The sequence below is a fragment of the Aquarana catesbeiana genome, linkage group LG07, assembly GCF_042186555.1.
Source record: "Aquarana catesbeiana isolate 2022-GZ linkage group LG07, ASM4218655v1, whole genome shotgun sequence".
In the NCBI taxonomy this organism is placed as follows: Eukaryota; Metazoa; Chordata; class Amphibia; order Anura; family Ranidae; genus Aquarana; species Aquarana catesbeiana.
The window spans coordinates 162,164,811-162,185,771 of record NC_133330.1 but is presented as its reverse complement, the minus strand read 5'-3'; the positions used below and the strand labels follow the sequence as shown (position 1 = coordinate 162,185,771).

General features: G+C 43.7%; 1 protein-coding gene across 2 annotated transcripts in view; it reads right to left on the bottom strand.

Annotated features, from left to right (window-relative positions):
• Window positions 1-495: 495 nt before the first annotated feature.
• The window catches only part of GORAB (golgin, RAB6 interacting), a 48,467-nt gene continuing 28,001 nt past the window's right edge, over window positions 496-20,961 (bottom strand). For both annotated transcript variants that reach the window (XM_073592823.1, XM_073592822.1), the window contains exons 3-5: window positions 15,155-15,256; window positions 13,742-13,882; window positions 496-1,872 (exon numbers count right to left, since the gene is read on the bottom strand). In XM_073592823.1, the coding sequence (XP_073448924.1) occupies window positions 1,389-1,872; window positions 13,742-13,882; window positions 15,155-15,256 (727 nt within the window). In that variant the 3' untranslated portion in view covers window positions 496-1,388. The remainder of the gene's footprint in view (window positions 1,873-13,741; window positions 13,883-15,154; window positions 15,257-20,961) is intronic.

The window sequence follows — 20,961 nt, the reverse complement described above, 5'->3', positions numbered from 1 at the left end:
CCTCTAGTGTAGAAGCCTTCCCATTTACTGAAACTGCTCTGGACACGTCAGCTTTCAAACCAAAAAATATGTAGAAAATGGGATTTTAAAAGGTACCCCTGATATAGGAAAAGACATTATCTACTAAAAATATCTCAAATATTTATTAAAGCAGTTTTACAAAAAAAAAAAAAAAAAAATGTACGATAAAATGTGAGAACAGTTTTACATTCACAGTCAAAGGTATACATCCTCAACCTAATATTGACAATGAAAAAAACTGTGGTCACCAAGAGTTCAAAGCATAACCACGTCCACATAATTTCAACATGTTTCGCCCAGAAGCCTTCATCAGGAAAATGGACGAGGCTTTTCAATTATTCAACAACAATATTCACAATAAAAACAACCTCTGTTATAGAGTTCTGGGGAAGTCGCAGGATTCGAGGCATCAGCTGAGAGAGGAGGGGAGCCCCTAGAAATGACTCCCCCCTGTGTAGTCCAGATGGATGCCTGATCACCCGTAGGGAGGGATGTATATTTTCATGGATGAAGATCATCACAAGCAAAAAGGATGATTACGGTATCAACCCCCCGAAGAGTAGAAGAGTATTTGTATTGGGAGCTCATGAGGACTGAATGGCACAATATCAATTGTAAAAAAGCACCTGTGCAGGTGAAGACAAAGCTGCTCCACAGTTTCTTGAAAAGATATCACATCGTTATGTAAGAAGCTACGTCACATTTCTATTGGCGCTGCTGAAAGGGCACCCTAAAGTGGTGGGCCACAAAAGATAATTACTTCCTGGTGCCGGCGTCCATGTTTAGCATGAGCTTCTTCATCCTTTTGCTTGTGATGATCTTCATCCATGAAAATATACATCCCTCCCTACGGGTGATCAGGCATCCATCTGGACTACACAGGGGGGAGTCATTTCTAGGGGCACCCCTCCTCCCCTCTTCTCTCAGCTGACGCCTCGCATCCTGCGACTTCCCCAGAACTCTATAACAGAGGTTGCTTTTATTGTGAATATTGTTGTTGAATAATTGAAAAGCCTCGTCCATTTTCCTGATGAAGCCTTCTGGGCGAAACATGTTGAAATTATGTGGACGTGATTATGCTTTGAACTCTTGGTGACCAGAGTTTTTTTCATTGTCAATATTAGGTTGAGGATGTATACCTTTGACTGTGAATGTAAAACTGTTCTCACATTTTATCGTACATTTTTTTTTTTTTTTAAAACTGCTTTAATAAATATTTGATATATTTTTAGTAGATAATGTCTTTTCCTATATCAGGGGTACCTTTAAAATCCCATTTCCTACATATTTTTTGGTTTACTACTTTAGGGATGATGGTACACACATAAAAAACATTTGTAAACACTGATCTCTACCCATATAGCCTATTACGTCATTTCAAGTTCATGTGGCGAATGTGTCAAGTCTTCTATGGTGGCTGCTGTTTTTTCTGTATCTGTAGAGGGCTGATCCGATTCTTTTATTTGTGTCTTGTGTATACTCGTTTTGGCTTTTTCATCTATACTCGTTTCCTGCATTTCTGAAGGCTTCTGGTCCTTTTCTACCGTACATATTTCTTGTATATTTAAGGCATTCTGATATTTTTCAGCTGCAGATCCCAAAGACTGCTTTCTTGCTTCAGCCTCTTGATGCTGCAGCATGTGGTCTACTTCAATCTCTAGTTCCAGTCCTTCGTCATCAGCCTCCATTTCTAGCTGCTGCATAAGCTCTTCAAGATGCTTAGCTTTACGTAGCTCGTTTTGTTGTATGATGGTACATAGGTGCTCTGTTAGTTGCTCCTTGATCTGGGTTTTCTTGTGCAAGTCCAGTTTGGCTGCAACAAATTCAGATTCTGCACGATCATATCGTTTCCTGTAGATAAACAGAATACATTTTATTTAGGATGGCATATGTGATCATTTCCCCAATTATATCTTTTCAAGAAAACAATGGGCTTATTTCAAACGGAATGGTACTACAATAGGAAACAGGAAATAGTTGTCAGCTGTAAATGTTATCAGCAATTTGTTGGTGCAACATACTGTTTATATTATATATTCACTAACAGAAGAAGATCAACTTAAAGCCCAACTCCAGGAGAAGTAAAAATCCTCCCGAAAGGTGTAGCTGCCCCCCACATTACACAAGTTTAACCTCTTCCCATCCCGCGTATAATCAAATGACGGCTGCAAGGAGGCTCTCTCATCCCGGGCAGCCGTCATATTACAAATTCGGCTTTCCGGCCGCTGGGGGGGGGGGGGGGGGCGCGCGCCGCCTCATCACTGGGGAGCCAATGCGTGAGCCTGAGGGCCGCGATGTGCGCCAGGCGCCCGCGATTGCTGGTCACAGAGAAGGGACGTGAATCTGTGTGTGTACAGAGGAACACCGATCAGTCACCTCCCCAGTCAGTTCCCTCTCCCCACAGTTAGAATCACTCCCTAGGTAACACATTTAACCCCTTGATCTCCCCCTAGCATTAACCCCTTCCCTGCCAGTGACATTTATACAGTAATCAGTACATTTTTATAGCACTGTTTGCTGTATAAATGTGAATGATCCCAAAATAGTGTCAAAACTAGGGATGCACCGAAATTTCGGCCGAAAATGGCCTTTTCGGCAATTTGCCGAAAGAGAAATCACACCAATAACGGCGCCGAAAATTAGGCGGGGCCCCCACCCCTGGTGCCGCCCAGTGTGGGGGGGGGGTCATTCTGGGGCCTCCCCGTCCAGGCCCAGTCCAGTCCTCTCCTCCCTCCCCGACGAGGTGGCTGAAAGCAAAACAGTGCTCTATGGAGGAAAGCTGTCAGCTGTTAAGGAGCAGCTTTGTGAGCGGGCTCACTGTTACTTCATGTCAAACAACAAGTTCTGCACTCTTAACAGTGCTGCACACTGATAATGCTCCTCCCGCTGATCATACCGAAAAGCTGCTCCTTAACGCGGTGTGCTGACAGCTTTCTTCCATAGATAGAGCACTGTTCTTGGCTTTGCCTTGCTAACACTGCCCTGTCCTGATCCTGTCTGACATACTAAGGCAAGCTGCATGATGGTCACTGGCAGGCTGCTTTGATCTCCTGTACCACGTCTGCAGTCTCTGACCATCTCCTGTACCACGTCTGCAGTCTCTGACCATCTCCTGTACCACGTCTGCAGTCTCTGACCATCTCCTGTACCACGTCTGCAGTCTCTGACCATCTCCTGTATACGCTGTCACAATGTACTAGTATGCTGTGCATGCTAGTACATTATGGCATAACACTGCAGGGAGCCCAATTTATTTATTTTTTGTAGGGGAGGTTTTGCTACCGCTTTAAAGTTGGTTTTCTGTCTAGAGTATGTGAAAAGCAAAATTTTACTCACCAAATCCTCCACTCCCCCATGCTCCAGCGGTGGACTTTTCCTCAGCATCCTCACAACCAATGCAAGGCTGTTCACATCAGTTTGCTGATCTTCCCTAGTAAGAACTCAGAAGCAATGTGTAAAACGTTACTTCCTGGTCACTGTGGCTAGGGAAGCTTGGAGCTTGAACTGTACTCCATTGACTTCCAATGATCAATGTTTCATTAAAGATAATGTGTCACAAAAAAGTATCACATAGGGTCTTTTTGTTTTGTGTTTTTGTTTTTTTTTTAAACTAAAAAGTGTAATAACAAAAAAGTTATACCCGAGCACTTAAACCCACCAATAAAGAAATTTTAAGCCTCTCTAATTTCTATTATATCCCTAGGGTATCCTTGTTCTACAAATCTGAATACCAGATCATTAGTTTCACTGCAAATACAAAAAAAAAAAAAACCTTTCATAAACTGTGAAACTGGAAGATTTGTGATCATATGTCTGGGATAGGCACTTATAAATTGCAATAGAGGGTTGCTATTTGTGGGTTTAGAATACAGGTAGGTTTTCAATTTACCTTCCTCCTGAACAGTGATTAAACACATCAAGAAATGTTATGTGACTGAGAAGGGTTAAAACACAATGGAGGAAAAGGGAGAGTTTAGATACTGGACAAAAAAAAAAAAACTCTTCAAATTTTCTATACCCACCCCTCCAAAATGACAAAAACTTCATCCGTTTTTCAGAGCCATGTGTATACACAGCTCTGAAACAATCTGAGGGTTAAACGCACTTCTCTGTGAAGAAACCTACAAACAGATTAGCAAAGGCAGGGGCAATTGAATTGCCCATGGCTGTACCACTAGATGGATTTTTCGAATGGAAGAAATTCTTTTCCAGTATCACTTCTAAGCACTGAAAAATAAGTTCAGGAAGAAAACTGTAAACATAAGTCATCAAAAATGGTTTCACAGCTTGTATGCTTGCTTGATTGGTATACACTGCTGATATTCATGCTAGCAAGAAAACATTTCTGCTCTAAATCTAATTTACCAATACATTTAATAAAAATAATTTCAGTCCTTCAAAATGAGAAAGGTGACCACCAGAGGTTGTAAATGACTATAAAGGAATATGGCCAGCAGTTGAGTGATACCATTAGAACCTGAGATAATTGGGTAGTATTTTAAAAGGTGCAAGGCCCTTGTGGATCTTGGGCAATCCATGTATAGCTAGCTAGATTGGTTTACTGGTGTGAACAGAACTTGAAGCTGCATCAAGTGATATTTAGCAATATCAGAAGCAGGTTTAATATAACAGGAGGTTATAGGAGCCACAGCTATTTACTAGACAGCTGCAACCTGGGACGGACAGGATATCCGAGAGTGAGAACACAAAAGTAACATGTACGATCTAAAAACAAAACAAAAACATTCTGTTTACAAGGAAAGAAACTTGTATAGACCTAATGTCTATGTACCTGCAAGCACTTTATATAATTATACACAAGTTTTTGCAGAGTCAGCCTTTTAAAAAAAGTCTTTTGCACATGTTTAACTACTTGCCCACTGGGCACTTGAACCCCCTTCCTAACCAGACCAATTTTCAGCGCTCACATTTTGAATGACAATTGGTCATGCAACACTGTACCCATATGAAATTGTAGTATTTTTCACACAAAATAGAGCTTTTTGTTGGTGGTATTTAATCACCGCTGGGTTTATTTTTTTGCGCTATAAATGAAAGTATACTATACAAATTTATTGTAAAAAAAAAAAAAAAAAAAAAAAAGGAAAGATTTTTCTTTGTTTCTGTTATAAAAGTTTGCAAAATTAGTAATTTTTCTTCATACATTTTGGCCAAAATGTATACTGCTACATATCTATGAGTGCATATTATTTGGTCTTTGTGCCAATCACTGAAAATTGTGAAAATTGATCACACCTGATGTACCAACGACCTATTTCTTGAGATCGCAACAAGCAAGGACAGTACAAATACCCCCCAAATGACTACTTTTTTTAAAAAGTAGACAGTCCAAGGTATTTAGTAAGAGGCAATGTGAGTATTTTGAAGTTGTAATTCTTTTCCACAATTCTTTGCACTTCGAAGATTTTTTTTTTTACAAATTTGTCATATTAACAGGTATTTCTCACACACAGCATATGTATACTTGCAATTACACCCCAAAATACATTCTGCTACTCCTCCTGAGTATGGTGATACTACATGTGTGAGACTTTTACACAGTCTGGCCACACAGAGAGACCCAACATGCAAGGAGCACCATCAAGCGTTCTAGGGGCATAAATTACACATATCTTTTGTAGACTACCTTACACTTTTGAAGGTCCTGGAGCACCAGGACAAATGAAACACCCAAAAAATTACCCCAATTTGTAAAGTAAACACCGCAATGCATATTCTATGAGCCATAATGAGTCTTTTGAACATGTCATTTTTTTTTTCACAAGTTTTTTAAAAATGTGTAAAGAAAATTGAATTTTTTATAAACACAAAGTTGTCCATTCATAAGATACTTCAAATACATAGAATGTACATAACAAATATTACGCCCCAATATATATTCTGCTACTGCTGAGTGTGGCGATACCACGTGTGAGACTTTTACACAGCCTGGCCACATACAGAGGCCTAACATGCAGGGGGCACCGTCAGGTGTTCTAGGGACATACATTTCAAATCTAATTTGACTACCTATTACACTTTTGTGAGCATGAATGGGAATGGATGAGCCAGGGATGGAGCATGAATGGGGATGGATGAGCCAGGGATGGAGCATGAATGAGCATGTGAATAGATGAGCCAGGGATGGAGCATGAATGTGGATAGATGACCCAGGGATGGAGCATGGATGTATAAGCCAGGGATGGAGCATGGATGTGGATGTATAAGCCAGGGATGGAGCATGGATGTGGATGTATGAGCCAGGGATGGAGCATGGATGTGCATGAATGTGGATGGATGAGCCAGGGATGGAGAATGAATGAGGATGTATGAGCCAGGGATGGAGCATGAATGAGTATCAATGTGGATGGATGAGCCAGGGATGGGCACAGATCAGCGCTGTTGGAACTTCATATCCAGCCCAAGTGCTGCTGCACCGGCTCCCTCATCTTCTCACACGCTGTACTGATCGGTGTTAGGAGAGGGAAGGAACCGAACCAGACATGCTCCGGTTTGTTAACAAGCGATCACTCCATCATTGGACGGAGTGATCACGTCACTGCTGTCATTGGCATTTTACCCCAATCCATGACACGCAAGTCTGGGAGCCCTGACAGTAGCGGACATTCCTGGGTGCACGATTCTGGGATGACGTCATAGTACGCCCTCCCAGAATTATCCTGCTGGGCTGTCGTCATTCGGCCATGGCCCATTCGGCAAGAGGTTAAAAGAAGTTTAGGATTTGTTTTTGTTTTTTTCAACAAGAATCATACTTACCTAGGTGGACGCAGCATTGGTCCGATGCTGCATTTGTCCACCGCCAGCTCTAAGGCTCCATTCACACAATGCGTTTTTTCATGCTTTTTGCAGAAAAACAATTTAACCTGGGTTCCTATGTAACATGTTCACATGATCACATCAAAACATTTTTGTGCCTCTGCATTTTTGGAAAGGGTCAGGGACTTTAAATGCAAAATGATGCTTTTCTTGGTTCAATGGACTTTAACCACTTGAGCCCCGGACCATTATGCTGCCTAAGGACCAGAGGTCTTTTTCCAATTTGGCACTGCGTCGCTTTAACTGCTAATTGCGCGGTTATGCAATGCTGTACCCAAACGAAATTTGCGTCCTTTTCTTCCCACAAATAGAGCTTTCTTTTGATGGTATTTGATCACTTCTGCAGTTTTTATTTTTTGCGCTATAAACGGAAAAAGACCGAAAATTTTGAAAAAAAATGATATTTTCTACTTTTTGTTATAAAAAAAATCCAATAAACTCAATTTTAGTCATACATTTAGGCCAAAATGTATTCGGCCACATGTCTTTGGTAAAAAAAATGTCAATAAGCGTATATTTATTGGTTTGCGCAAAAGTTATAGCGTCTACAAACTAGGGTACATTTTCTGGAATTTACACAGCTTTTAGTTTATGACTGCCTATGTCATTTCTTGAGGTGCTAAAATGGCAGGGCAGTACAAAACCCCCCCAAATGACCCCATTTTGGAAAGTAGACACCCCAAGGAAATTGCTGATAGGCATGTTGAACCCATTGAATATTTATTTTTTTTGTCCCAAGTGATTGAATAATGACAAAAAAAAAAAAAAAAAAAAATATTTACAAAAAGTTGTCACTAAATGATATATTGCTCACACAGGCCATGGGCCTATGTGGAATTGCACCCCAAAATATATTCAGCTACTTCTCCTGAGTACGGGGATACCACATGTGTGGGACTTTTTGGGAGCCTAGCCGCGTATGGGACCCCGAAAACCAATCACCGCCTTCAGGATTTCTAAGGGTGTAACTTTTTGATTTCACTCTTCACTGCCTATCACAGTTTCGGAGGCCATGGAATGCCCAGGTGGCACAACCCCCCCCCAAATGACCCCATTTTGGAAAGTAGACACCCCAAGCTATTTGCTGAGAGGCATATTGAGTCCATGGAATATTTTATATTTTGACACAAGTTGCGGGAAAGTGACACTTTTTTTTTTTTTTTTTTTTTTTTTGCACAAAGTTGTCACTAAATGATATATTGCTCACACAGGCCATGGGCCTATGTGGAATTGCACCCCAAAATACATTTAGCTGCTTCTCCTGAGTATAGGGATACCACATGTGTGGGACTTTTTGGGAGCCTAGCCGCGTACGGGGCCCCGAAAACCAATCACCGCCTTCAGCGTTTTTAAGGGCGTGAATTTTTGATTTTACTCTTCACTGCCTAACACCGTTTCGGAGGCCATGGAATGCCCAGGTGGCACAAAACCCCCCCAAATGACCCCATTTTGGAAAGTAGACACCCCAAGCTATTTGCTGAGAGGCATGGTGAGTATTTTGCAGCTCTCATTTGTTTTTGAAAATGAAGAAAGACAAGAAAAAACTTTTTTTTTTTTTCTTTTTTCAAATTTCAAAACTTTGTGACAAAAAGTGAGGTCTGCAAAATACTCACTATACCTCTCAGCAAATAGCTTGGGGTGTCTACTTTCCAAAATGGGGTCATTTGGGGGGGTTTTGTGCCACCTGGGCATTCCATGGCCTCCGAAACTGTGATAGGCAGTGAAGAGTGAAATCAAAAATTCACGCCCCTTAGAAAGCCTGAAGGCGGTGCTTGGTTTTCGGGGTCCCGTACACGGCTAGGCTCCCAAAAAGTCTCACACATATGGTATCCCCGTACTCAGGAGAAGCAGCAGAATGTATTTTGGGGTGTAATTTCACATATTCCCATGGCATGTTTGAGCAATATATCATTTAGTGACAACTTTGTGCAAAAAAAAAAAAAAAAAAAAAAAAAATTTGTCTCTTTCCCGCAACTTGTGTCGCAATATAAAATATTCCATGGACTCGACATGCCTCTCAGCAAATAGCTTGGGGTGTCTACTTTCCAAAATGGGGTCATTTGGGGGGGTTTTGAACTGTCCTGGCATTTTATGCACAACATTTAGAAGCTTATGTCACACATCACCCACTCTTCTAACCACTTGAAGACAAAGCCCTTTCTGACACTTATTTTTTACATGAAATAGTTTTTTTTTTTTTGCAAGAAAATTACTTTGAACCCCCAAACATTATATATTTTTTTAAAGCAAATGCCCTACAGATTAAAATGGTGGGTGTTTCATTTTTTTTTTTCACACAGTATTTGCGCAGCGATTTTTCAAACGCATTTTTTGGGGAAAAAACACACTTTTTTAAATTTTAATGCACTAAAACACACTATATTGCCCAAATGTTTGATGAAATAAAAAAGATGATCTTAGACCGAGTACATGGATACCAAACATGACATGCTTTATAATTGCGCACAAACGTGCAGTGGCAACAAAATAAATACATTTTTAAAAGCCTTTAAAAGCCTTTACAGGTTACCACTTTAGATCTACAGAGGAGGTCTACTGCAAAAATTACTGCCCTCGATCTGACCTTCGCGGCGATACCTCACATGCATGGTGCAATTGCTGTTTACGTTTGACGACAGACCGCCGCTTGCGTTCGCCTTAGCGCAAGAGCAGGGGGCGACAGGGGTGCTTTTTTTTTTTTTTTTTTTTTTCTTTATTATTTTTTTGCTTTTTTATCTTATTTTTAAACTGTTCCTTTCATTTTTTTTTTTTTTTAAATCATTTTTATTGTTATCTCGGGGAATGTAAATATCCCCTATGATAGCAATAGGTAGTGACAGGTACTCTTTTTTGAAAAAATTGGGGTCTATTAGACCCTAGATCTCTCCTCTGCCCTCAAAGCATCTGACCACACCAAGATCGGTGTGATAAAATGCTTCCCCAATTTCCCAATGGCGCTATTTACATCCGGCGAAATCTAAGTCATAAAATGCTCGTAGCTTCCGGTTTCTTAGGCCATAGAGATGTTTGGAGCCACTCTTGTCTCTGATCAGCTCTATGGTCAGCTGGCTGAATCACCGGCTGCATTCTCAGGTTCCCTGTTGAGACAGGAGAGCCAGAGAAAAACACGGAAGACGGTGGGGGGGGGGGGGGCATTCCCTCCCACGGCTTGTAAAGGCAGTCTAGAGGCTAATTAGCCGCTAGGATTGCTTTTACATGAAAGCCGACCGCTGGCTGAAAAGAATGATACCAAGATGATACCTAAACCTGCAGGCATCATTCTGGTATAACCACTCAAAGTTGTGAATGGCGTACCTGAAGACAAAAAAATGGTTAACAATAAAGCACAGTAAACAATAAAGTATAAATAATTACATACCTGAAAAACAAACATGATAAAACATAATAACAATAACAATAACAATAAAACACTGCAGAATAGAATACAGTAAAAAAAGAGCAGAACAATAGAGAGAGAGAATAGAGAGAGAGAACAATAAAACGACAACTATTTTTTTTTATTTTATATATATTTTTTTTTTTTTTACACTTTTTTTGTAACTAACTTTTATAACTGTAACCGGTTCCAGGTTCGGGTCTCTCAAAATGCGATGGCATCTTGGGAGACCCTGTGAAAGTGTGCCTAGTCTGTGCAATGCTGTACCCTACGCTAATACTCAACTAGTGTATGGTAGCGTTCAAAACATTCACCAATGCAAAGACCAGGATTGTCAGGACAGGAGGGACAATAATAGCGGGTGTCACGCCTATATCCGCGTTTGCTGCAGACACAACATCTTTTTGGGGGGGGTTCGTTGGGTAGGGGTACTCGGGAGCACATAAAAATGCCTCTCATGCAGCCGACTGCATTTGGTTGGGGATGTGAATGGGGGAAGTACGGGCGCTGCAGAAGTGGTGGGTTCCCAATTAGGATTGGCGAATGCAGCAGGAAGGGCACTATGGGCACGACGGGCCTGTGTTTGTCTTCTTGGTGGCAGCGGGACACTACTTGTGCTTGTCACCTCACCAGCTTGAACTGCACTTATGGGACTCGCCACGTCACCAAGTGTTACTGCAGTGCTGGTTTGACTACGACCGGGGTGTACTAGGCCGCTGGTGCTTGCCAGTTCAATAAAAAGCTTCCAAAAAAACTGTTAGCGATCGCAGGGATCAGGCCTGACTCTGCGAACGCTGCAGTTATGCGTTTAGTGTTTTGTAAGTGACAGTGATCGATCGATACTGCACTTGGGTGGGCTGGACTGGGCCGGGCGGAGGGGCAAAACGCAGGTGCTAGCAGGTATCTGGGTTGATCCCGCTAACACTGCGTTTTTGGGAACCCTAAACTGCTGGGGACGCTAGTATAGATCTGATCGGATCAGATATTGATCCGTTCAGATACTATACCACTAAAGGAGGCGTATGCTGCGTGCGTGGGTGTTAGTGGTACTGGCGCTAACCTGACGCTGCCTGGGGCCGGTGCTTGCTAGTTCACCAAAATGCTACCAAAAAAACTGTTAGCGATCGCAGGGATCAGGCCTGACTCTGCGAACGCTGAAGTTATGCGTTTAGTGCCTTGTAAGTGTCAGTGATCGATCGATACTGCACTTGGGTGGGCTGGGCTGGGCCGGGCGGAGGGGCACAACGCAGGTGCTAGCAGGTATCTGGGCTGATCCCGCTAACACTGCGTTTTTGGGAACCCTAAACTGCTGGGGACGCTAGTATAGATCTGATCGGATCAGATATTGATCCGATCAGATACTATACCACTAAGGGAGGTGTACGGTGCGTGCGTGGGCGTTAGCGGTACTGGCGCTAACCTGACGCTGCCTGGTGCTTGCTTGCCAGTTCACCAAAATGCTACCAAAAAAACTGTTAGCGATCGCAGGGATCAGGCCTGACTCTGCGAACGCTGCAGTTATGCGTTTAGTGTTTTGTAAGTGACAGTGATCGATCGATACTGCACTTGGGTGGGCTGGGCGGAGGGGCAAAACGCAGGTGCTAGCGGGTATCTGGGCTGATCCCGCTAACACTGTGTTTTTGGGAACCCTAAACTGCTGGGGACGCTAGTATAGATCTGATCAGATCAGATATTGATCCGATCAGATACTATACCACTAAGGGAGGCGCATGCTGCGTGCGTGGGTGTTAGCGGTACTGGCGCTAATCTGACGCTGCCTGGGGCGACGCATATCACCGCCGGGCGATCAGGGGGCTAAACCTTTATTAGGTAATAAACGGCGGGTGCCCTGACACTATAAAAAATAAAACGAACTAACCTGCGTCACCCGTAACGGTTATACGGTGATCAGTGGTGAAAGGGTTAACTAGGGGGCAATCAAGGGGTTAAAACATTTATTAGGTAGTATATGGGGGTCCCTGTCACTATAAAACGCTGACGGCGAACCTAAATATTTACCTCACTAACTAGCGTCACCAGCGACACTAATACAGCGATCAGAAAAATGATCGCTTAGCAACACTGGTGACAGGGGGTGATCAAGGGGTTAAAACTTTATTAGGGGGGGTTAGGGGGGTACCCTAGACCTAAAGGGGGGTAATACTCACTGTCCCAACACTGTAACTGTCACAAACTGACACTATGCAGTAATCAGAAAAAAAAAAAAAAAAAAAAAAAAAAAACCTGCTGGTGTCAGTTTGTGACAGGGGGGGGGTGATTGGGGGGGGATCGGGGGGCGATCGGGGGGGGGATCGGGGTGTTTTGTATGCCTGGCATGTTCTACTGTGTGTGTAGTGTGTTGTGCACTCACATTGATGTCTTCTCCCCTCGGCGCTGGAACGGAAACTACCGAGCCGAGGGGAGATGACATCATTTCCTTTGCTGCTGTTTAGCATACAGCAGCAAAGGAGTGTTCCCATTGGCCGGCGGCGATCGCGAGGGGGGGGCCACGAACGGATGGCCTCCCCCTCATCTCGGATCGCCGGGGAACAGAACGGGACCGCTTCGGGCACCGGGGGGGGGTCCGATCGGACCCCCCACCCGCGAGAGGCAAATCACGTACATGTACGTGATTTTGCCTGCCCGTGCCGCCTTGCCGACGTAAATCGGCGTTAGGCGGTCCTTAAGTGGTTAAAAGGAGAAGCTGCAGAAAAGCATGTAGTGTGTTTTTACTGCGATTTGCAGTTTTTAAATCTGCCCAACAACAAATTTGTAAAAAAAAACAAAAAAAAAAAACACTCCCATATAAAAGGCAAATCTCGGCAAAAATGATACAAAATCGCAGTAAAAAAGCACAGCAAAGACGCTCTAAAGCAATGGTTCTCAACTCCTGTCCTCAGGACCCACTAACAGGCCAGATTTTAAGTATTACCTTGTCTAGATGCAGACTAGAATACTGCAATCACTGAGCAGCAAAGGATATCACCTGTTATGTATTTCAGTTATCTTGCAAACCTGGCCTGTTAGTGGGTCCTGAGGACAGGAGTTGAGAACCACTGCTCTAAAGCAACATTCATTGATGTGAATCGAGCATGAGACTGAGAACCAAGCGATCAAACAGAGCTGATTGCTCGGTTCTCGAAGCTCCATGAGCAGAGAGCTGGTGACTGTCAGCGGCTCGCTGAGAGGCTGAGCCAGGTGCCGATCCAGGGTTGCGGGCAGATCCCGACCACATTGTTGCCATCTTTCTCCAGCCTGAACCGGCACTACATGCTGCTGAAAACGGGACACAGGCGTGCAGAACGACCTGCACTCCTATGATCTACTGTATTTCTCCTTTAAGGAAATGGGGAGGGGGGGGGGGGGAAACAAAACAAAAAAACAGTAAGTGCCAATTTGCTTCTCTGTGTTCAATAAAAAAAAGGAAGAAAAGAAAAACTTAACATGTTTTGCATTCTGTAAAATATAAACATCTAGACTACTTACCTGGCTTGGGAAAATTCTAAACATGCTTGTTCAATTCTAGTGCGTAGTATGCCAATGTCTGTAGACACCAAATCATCCAGGGCTTGAAGCTGCTTTTGAATTCTCTTGAGTTTCAAAGCTTCTGCCTGAGTTTTTTTCGATCTACATAAAAAGTAATTAAATATGCAACCAGAATGTAATATGCAGTAGCCTTTCTGAAATAAAACCATATAAAAAAAACATATGGTAGATTTATAGTAATATTCATCCAACATTCACTACATGTGTATCTTCCTGGTGCAATTAACTGTAGTTATCACATAAAATATGACCTTATAGCCCTGAGCCCAACACGCAACCTGCTGGCCCTCTACATGCGGCCCACATACTGTTGGGCACCAGTTAGGCAGCGGGGTGCTGGGCGATCGACTGCTCTGTGTGTTCCAGCCTCCTTCCCTGAAAGGAAGGCTAAACTGGGGGCAGAGTTCTCTCCATCCACCCAGTAACTGGCACCAATGCTGGGCGTAATTATTGCAGTAACTGACACCAATTTGGGGGTTATAACTTACTATTGTGCCCGCTGATACCAACGTTGGGGGCTACAGTTGTCCACCAACACAAAGGTTGAGGGTTTTTGTGTCTACTGACACCAAAGTTGAGGCTTATTGTGTGCACTGACAAAAATGCCAAGGATTACCGTACTCCAACTTCTTCACTTTGCATTAAAATACACTGAAAATGTAGCAGGGACACAATAGGTTGCCGAATGAGACACTGTAAGAAAAGCATCCCCTCCGGAAGTGTTTAAAAGGGGGGGGGGAGGGGGGGGGTATTTGCACACCTGAGGCTTTCTGTAATTTACATGTTGACCACCATTGCCCTATAGTTTACCGTGTTACAGTGTACAAGTTCCTTACTATGCACTATTACTCCTATACACCTATCCCCATATTCTTCTACAATCACTCCCATAAAGCAGATTCACCAAATGGTGTTGAGCTCATATATACTTTGTGGTTCAAGACAAGCCTCTACACCCACAGTGTGAGTCTTCCTTGCTGTCTGTTCCTTCGAACTGGTCTGCAATAGCATTACAAAAACGCCTTCCAAAGTCCCATTTGGTTTGATAATGAAACCAGGAGTAAATTGCAGCTCACAGCAGCAGCCATAGTGTATTATATCTATTAAATCAGTCAGGTTAAAATCAAAACTTCAATAAAGCTTGCATCAGGCACAATCAGTAGAAACACTTGTCATGCAGAACTGCAAATTACTGATGAACTTTTATTCACTGAAGAGGATTTGGAGGGCAGCAGCAAACAGCTACTTTAAATCTATAGTTCCACTTTAATTCTATGCTTATCAGTACTATGTACCAACTCTGTCTAAGTGTATATTTCTAAACAGGATGTTGTATCACAAAGTTTCACTCACTTTTCAGATATGGCTTTTGCAAGCAGAGCTTTCTTGCGCTTATTCTTCTCTTCCATTAATCGCTGCTCCAGCTGAAGATGATCCAAACGAGATTTCTCTTTCCTGTTTAATTTCCAAAATATTATTTTAAGTCAGATATCAAGCAAAACATGTGGTATAATTCGTTATAGGTTTGGTAAAGTGGATGTAAACCAACAATGGCATTTCATTTTGTTTTCTTTTTTTATACATTTAACCACTTCAGCCCCGGAAGAATTTACCCCCCTCCTGACCAGAGCACTGCGATTCGGAACTGCCTCGCTTTAACTGACAATTGCGCGGTCGTGCGACATGGCTCCCAAACAAAATTGACATCCTTTTTTCCCACAAATAGAGCTTTCTTTTGGTGGTATTTGATCGCCTCTGTGGTTTTTATTTTTTGCGCTATAAACAAAAATAGAGTGACAATTTTTTAAAAAAAACGCATTATTTTTTTACTTTTTGCTATAATAAATATCCCCCAAAAACATAAAAAAAAACAAAAAAAACACAATTTTTTCCCTCAGTTTAGGCCGATACGTATTCTACATATTTTTGGTAAAAAAAAAAATATTATATTATAGCGTTTACAAAATAGGGGATAGTTTATGGCATTTTTATTATTTTTTTTTTTAAATGGCGGCGATCAGCGATTTTTATTGTGACTGCGACATTATGGCGGACACATCGGACATTTTTGACACATTTTTGGGACCATTGTCATTTATACAGCAATCAGTGCTATAAAAATGCACTGATTCCTGTTTAAATGACACTGGCAGTGAAGGGGTTAATCACTAGGTGGCAGTGTAGGGGTTAAGTGTGTCCTAGGGGCGTGTTTCTAACTGTGGGGGGGGTGGCTACATGTTACACATCTCTGCTCCAATGACAGGGAGCAGAGATCGAGTGACACTGTCACTAGGCAGAACGGGGAGATGCTGTTTTTTATCAGCATCTCCCTGTTCTTCCTCCCTGTGAGGCGTATCCCCGCGGCGATCGAGTCCGCGGTACCCGCGACCCGACTCACGGAGCTCGTCGCCGGCGGCGCACGCCCGCCTCTTAAAGGGCAACGTACAGGTACGTGGCCTTGCCTGTACGAGCCCTTCTGCCGCAGTATATCTGCGTGAGGTGGTCGGCAAGCGATTAATAAAACTTTTTTACCTTTTCTCATCTTTTGTTTCACCTTGGTGCTGCTAAGCTACTGCAGCCTTTTTCAAGCCGCATCCTTTCTACATGCATGAGAAAGCAGGAATTCAGGAAAAAGGCAAGGAGCGGGCTTGGGAAAGTAGTGGGTATGGGGATGTATAGGAAGAGAGAGGGAAGAGTCTCCCCCGAAACCTACAACAGTCAGGTGATGAACCTGGTGTCAAGAAACGGTACCCAACAGCGCTTTAACCTCACTTAGGGTTAACTTCTCTATCTTGTTGATTTTTTTTTTTTTTTTCCCTGCTTAGCTACAGCAGTGTGGAGGGAGGTGACTGACCCCTACACTTCAGGGATATGTAGGCTTTAGGCTTTTAGCTTAAAAAGGTGGTGAAGGACTAATGATCAAAAGAAATCTATGCAAAAGAAAAAGGATTGGGTCCTCCGGGAGAGAACATTTTTGTTAAACGTGCCTTGACCTGCTTCACCTGCTTCATGAAGCTCACAGGGGACCAGTAGAGCTTAGCAGAGATACTTTATAGAACTTAGGCAGCATTGCCATTTAATATTGCAGCAGTCAGACCATGAGAACATTTGATTGCTGCCCAAAAAGTAAGGTGTGAAGTTTAAATTAAAACTCCTGTTAAAAGAAATAAGGAGTCCCTAAATATTTAATGGCTCTGGAGGCCCATTTAAGCCTAAAGCGCTTTTACAACAAACCCGTTGCGAGCCAGTTGGTTGGTGAGCCAGTATCGCTATCCCCATAGCTTTGAGCTTCTGAAAATGGAATTTCAAGTGGAAGAGTTCTCTGTAAATCTCACATTTTCTAAGAAGGTTGGAGAGCGATATTTAAGGGTTGGGGAGGGAAACTAAATCATCCACATATGCAGAGACCTTATATTGTGTCACTTATTCAGAGGCCTGGAGATATTGAGATTAAGCTGGATTTTGCAAAGAATGGGTTCTATAGTGAGCACAGAGGCTAGGGAAGCGTGGACTGCCACCCGTGTCCTGTTGGATATAGTGAAAGGCTTCGAGAGGACCCTGTTGACTTTTACCATGCCCGAATGGTAGCAGTGTTGCCCCATTTTAACATGTTCCCACCGATCCCAATATGTTGCAGGAAAGACGTGATAAAGAACCAATTAACTTTATCAAATGTTAAATGTCTTAGTGGCAGTTGCCACCAGAAGACAAACAGTTCTAAGAAGAGGTGATTGTATGGATCAGGTTAATTACTATGATAGTATTTTCACGAGCCTCACAAGTAGGGATAACGCCTGCTTGATCAAGATGCACTAGTTTGGTGAGCAATAAAAGGAGGCAGTGGGCCAGTACTTTTGTGAACAATTTGAGGTCTAGGTTCTGAAAGGAGATGGGGCGGAAGCTAGCACACATCAGATCTTTTCCATCTTTTGGGAGTATGATTATATAGGCCTGGAGGGAGTTTAACCACCTGACATCCGGCCGTAGCCGAATGACGGCTTCAGCGCGGATGTCAATTCCCGGGAGGCCGTCATATGACGGCCTCCCCATTCCTCGCTCCCCGTGCGTGCTCACGAGCGGGCAACGAGGAAATTCTGTGTACCTGTGTGATTTACTGTGCCCACAGTGCCCATCAGTACAGTGCACCATCAGTACAGTGCCAATCGGTGCCCACCTGTCTGCCCAGCGGTGATCAGTGTCCAGCTGCACATCCGCACAGTGACCACCTGTGCCACCTCATCAGTGCCCACCTGTGCCACCTCATCAGTGCCCACCTGTTCTGCCTCAGTGCACATCTGTGCAATCAGTGCACATCTGTGCCGCCTCATGAGTGCCCATCTGTTCCACCTTATCAGTGCCCACCTGTGCCACCTCATCAGTGCACATCTGTTCCACCTCATTAGTGCACATCTGTTCCACCTCATCAGTGCCCCTCTGTGCTCATCAGTGCCGCCTCATCAGTGCAGGCTTAGCAACCATGGCCAAAAGAAGCTTTTCCGCCGAGGAGGCGTACCAAATACTGTCCCAGGCCGATGAGAGCAACGGGGAGCTCTCTTTTTCGGATTCCCTTTCCGACTCCGATTCTGAGTCGGACATAAATTATGAGCCAGTCCTCAGTAGTGGAACACTGAGTGACTCAGGAGGAAGAGATTCGGCCCGCCAAACGAAGGCGTTCTGGTGGGGAGGCATTGGCATCTACCAGCACCGCAGTGCCATCCACCAGCACCGCAGTGCCATCCACCAGCACCGCAGTGCCTCGGCAAGAAAGGCCAAGGACCCATGCCAGCCTTCCCTATGCCCTGCAGAACCCCTTGTGGCTTCCTCCTAATTCAGGAGAAGCAAACATTCCCTCTTTCACTGCCCAGCCAGGAGTCCAGGTGAACACGGAGAATTTTTCCCCAATAGATTTTTTTTCTTTATTTTTTACCGAGGACATGCTGTCAAGTATTGTGGCCCAGTGCAACCTTTATGCACAGCAATTCATTGCGAATAATCCAACGTCCTACTATGCCCGTCCCTACGAATGGAGAGACCTAACGGTGGAGGAGTTGAAGGTTTTTTTAGGGCTCACATTTAACATGGGACTCACAAAAAAAAAAAACACTTTGCTGTCCTATTGGTCAACCCACCCCCTCCAACACATGCCAGTATACTCCAAGGTAATGCCCAGAAACAGATACCTCATGATATTGAGGTTTCTTCATTTCAACGACAATACCCAGTGCCCTCCCCGAAATGACCCAAACTATGATAGACTTTTCAAAATTCGGCCACTTTTAAATTATTTTTCTGCACTATTCCCCCTGCTGTTTACCCCGGACAAAAACATATGTGTGGATGAGTCCCTTGTTAAGTTTAGTGGCAGGCTTAAAATAAAGCAATATATTCCCAGTAAAAGGGCCCGCTATGGGGTGAAGGTATACAAATTATGTGACCGAGTCACAGGTTACTTGTATGCCTTCAAAGTGTACGAAGGGAAGGACACCCAGCTGCAACCCCCTAATTGCCCAGACTACTTGAGATCAAGCGGGAAAATTGTTTGGGACCTCACATACCCCCTACTGGACAAAGGCTACCACCTGTATGTAGATAACTTCTACACATCTCTGCCCCTGTTCCACAACCTGCATCGGAAGAAGACGCCTGCATGTGGTACCATTAAAAAGAACCGGAAGGGCTTTCCTCAAAGTCTGGTCAATAAAAAATTGAGAAAAGGCGAGTCTACGAAACAACGAGATTTTGGCAGTGAAGTGGAGAGACAAAAGAGATGTGTACATGTTGTCTTCAATCCACGATGATACCTTCATGGACATCCCCAGAAGAAATGGCCCCATACAGAAACCTAAATGCATCTTTGATTATAGTTTGTTTATGGGGGGAGTCGACTTGAATGACCAGATGCTGGAACCGTACCTTGCTACAAGACGGACATACCATTGGTATAAGAAAGTCGCAATTTATTTTTTTCATTTGGCCATCTACAATTCTTATGTCATTTATCGTAACTCCACCCAAAACCCTAAACGCTTCCTTGGCTACCAGGAGGAAGTTTTCACTGCCCTTACATTCCCGAACGGCCCCCCAGAAAATATCCGATCAGATGTTCTAAGTCGACTCTCCGAACGCCACTTTCCAGATAAGATCCCTCCCAAACCAACAGGCCAACGACGGCAAAAAAAAATGTAAGGTGTGTACCAGAGCTGGATTCAGAAGAGACACATCTTATTATTGTGCACAATGTCCTTCTGAACCAGGCCTCTGCGTAGGTGAATGTTTTCGTCGTTACCATACTTCACTAAATTATTAGTGAAGTATGGTAAACGTAAGCCTCCGTTCCTGCATTTTACCCTCACACCCCTTATGCCACTGCCTCCTCTGTAACTGACCCTGGCTTGTTATTTGACCACGCTTCTGCCTAACGATTCTGTACATACCTCTGCCTGATCTGGAACTGACCTTGGACTGTTTGACCATGATATTTGCCTGCCTCTTGGACTGATCTTGTACCCTGATACTGGACTAGTGGGATTCAACACAAGGGTCTCACATATGTGAGAGGCTCCAGATTTGTTTGTCTGGATGAAGAAAACAAATTTTTTTTTGTTTTCTCAATCCTAGATTAGGGTCTGGAGACTCGGAGGCTTCAAAGAGATTTGGGTGGGAGAAGCCTCTACCCCTGTCCCCATTCTGTCCTGAAGGAGGCCCTACTTCTGCCTGTAGGACTTACTGCCGTCATGCCTCTGCCTGTTGCACTGACCACACCACATGGACCTGCCTACTACCAGGACCAATATTTTTGGCACTGCGGACAATATCTCTGCCTGCACTGACCCTGGACTTTATATGGACAGTAACCCTGCCTGCTGCCTGGACAATTGTGTTCGCCGCTGCTGACCAAGTCCCTGCCTGCTGCCTGGACCAGTGCTATCCTCCTGTGTACAACTGCACTACTACAACCACAGGTAATCTTTTTTGTTTACGCTTTGCTCAGCATAATGTATTTTGGGGTGTAATTCTTGGTATATGCATGCTATGTGTCCCTGGAACACCTGACGGTGTTCCTTGCATGTTGGATCTCTGTATGTGGCCAGGCTGTGTAGAAGTCTCACACATGTGGTATCGCCATACTCAGGAGGAGTAGCAGAATGTATTTTGGGGTG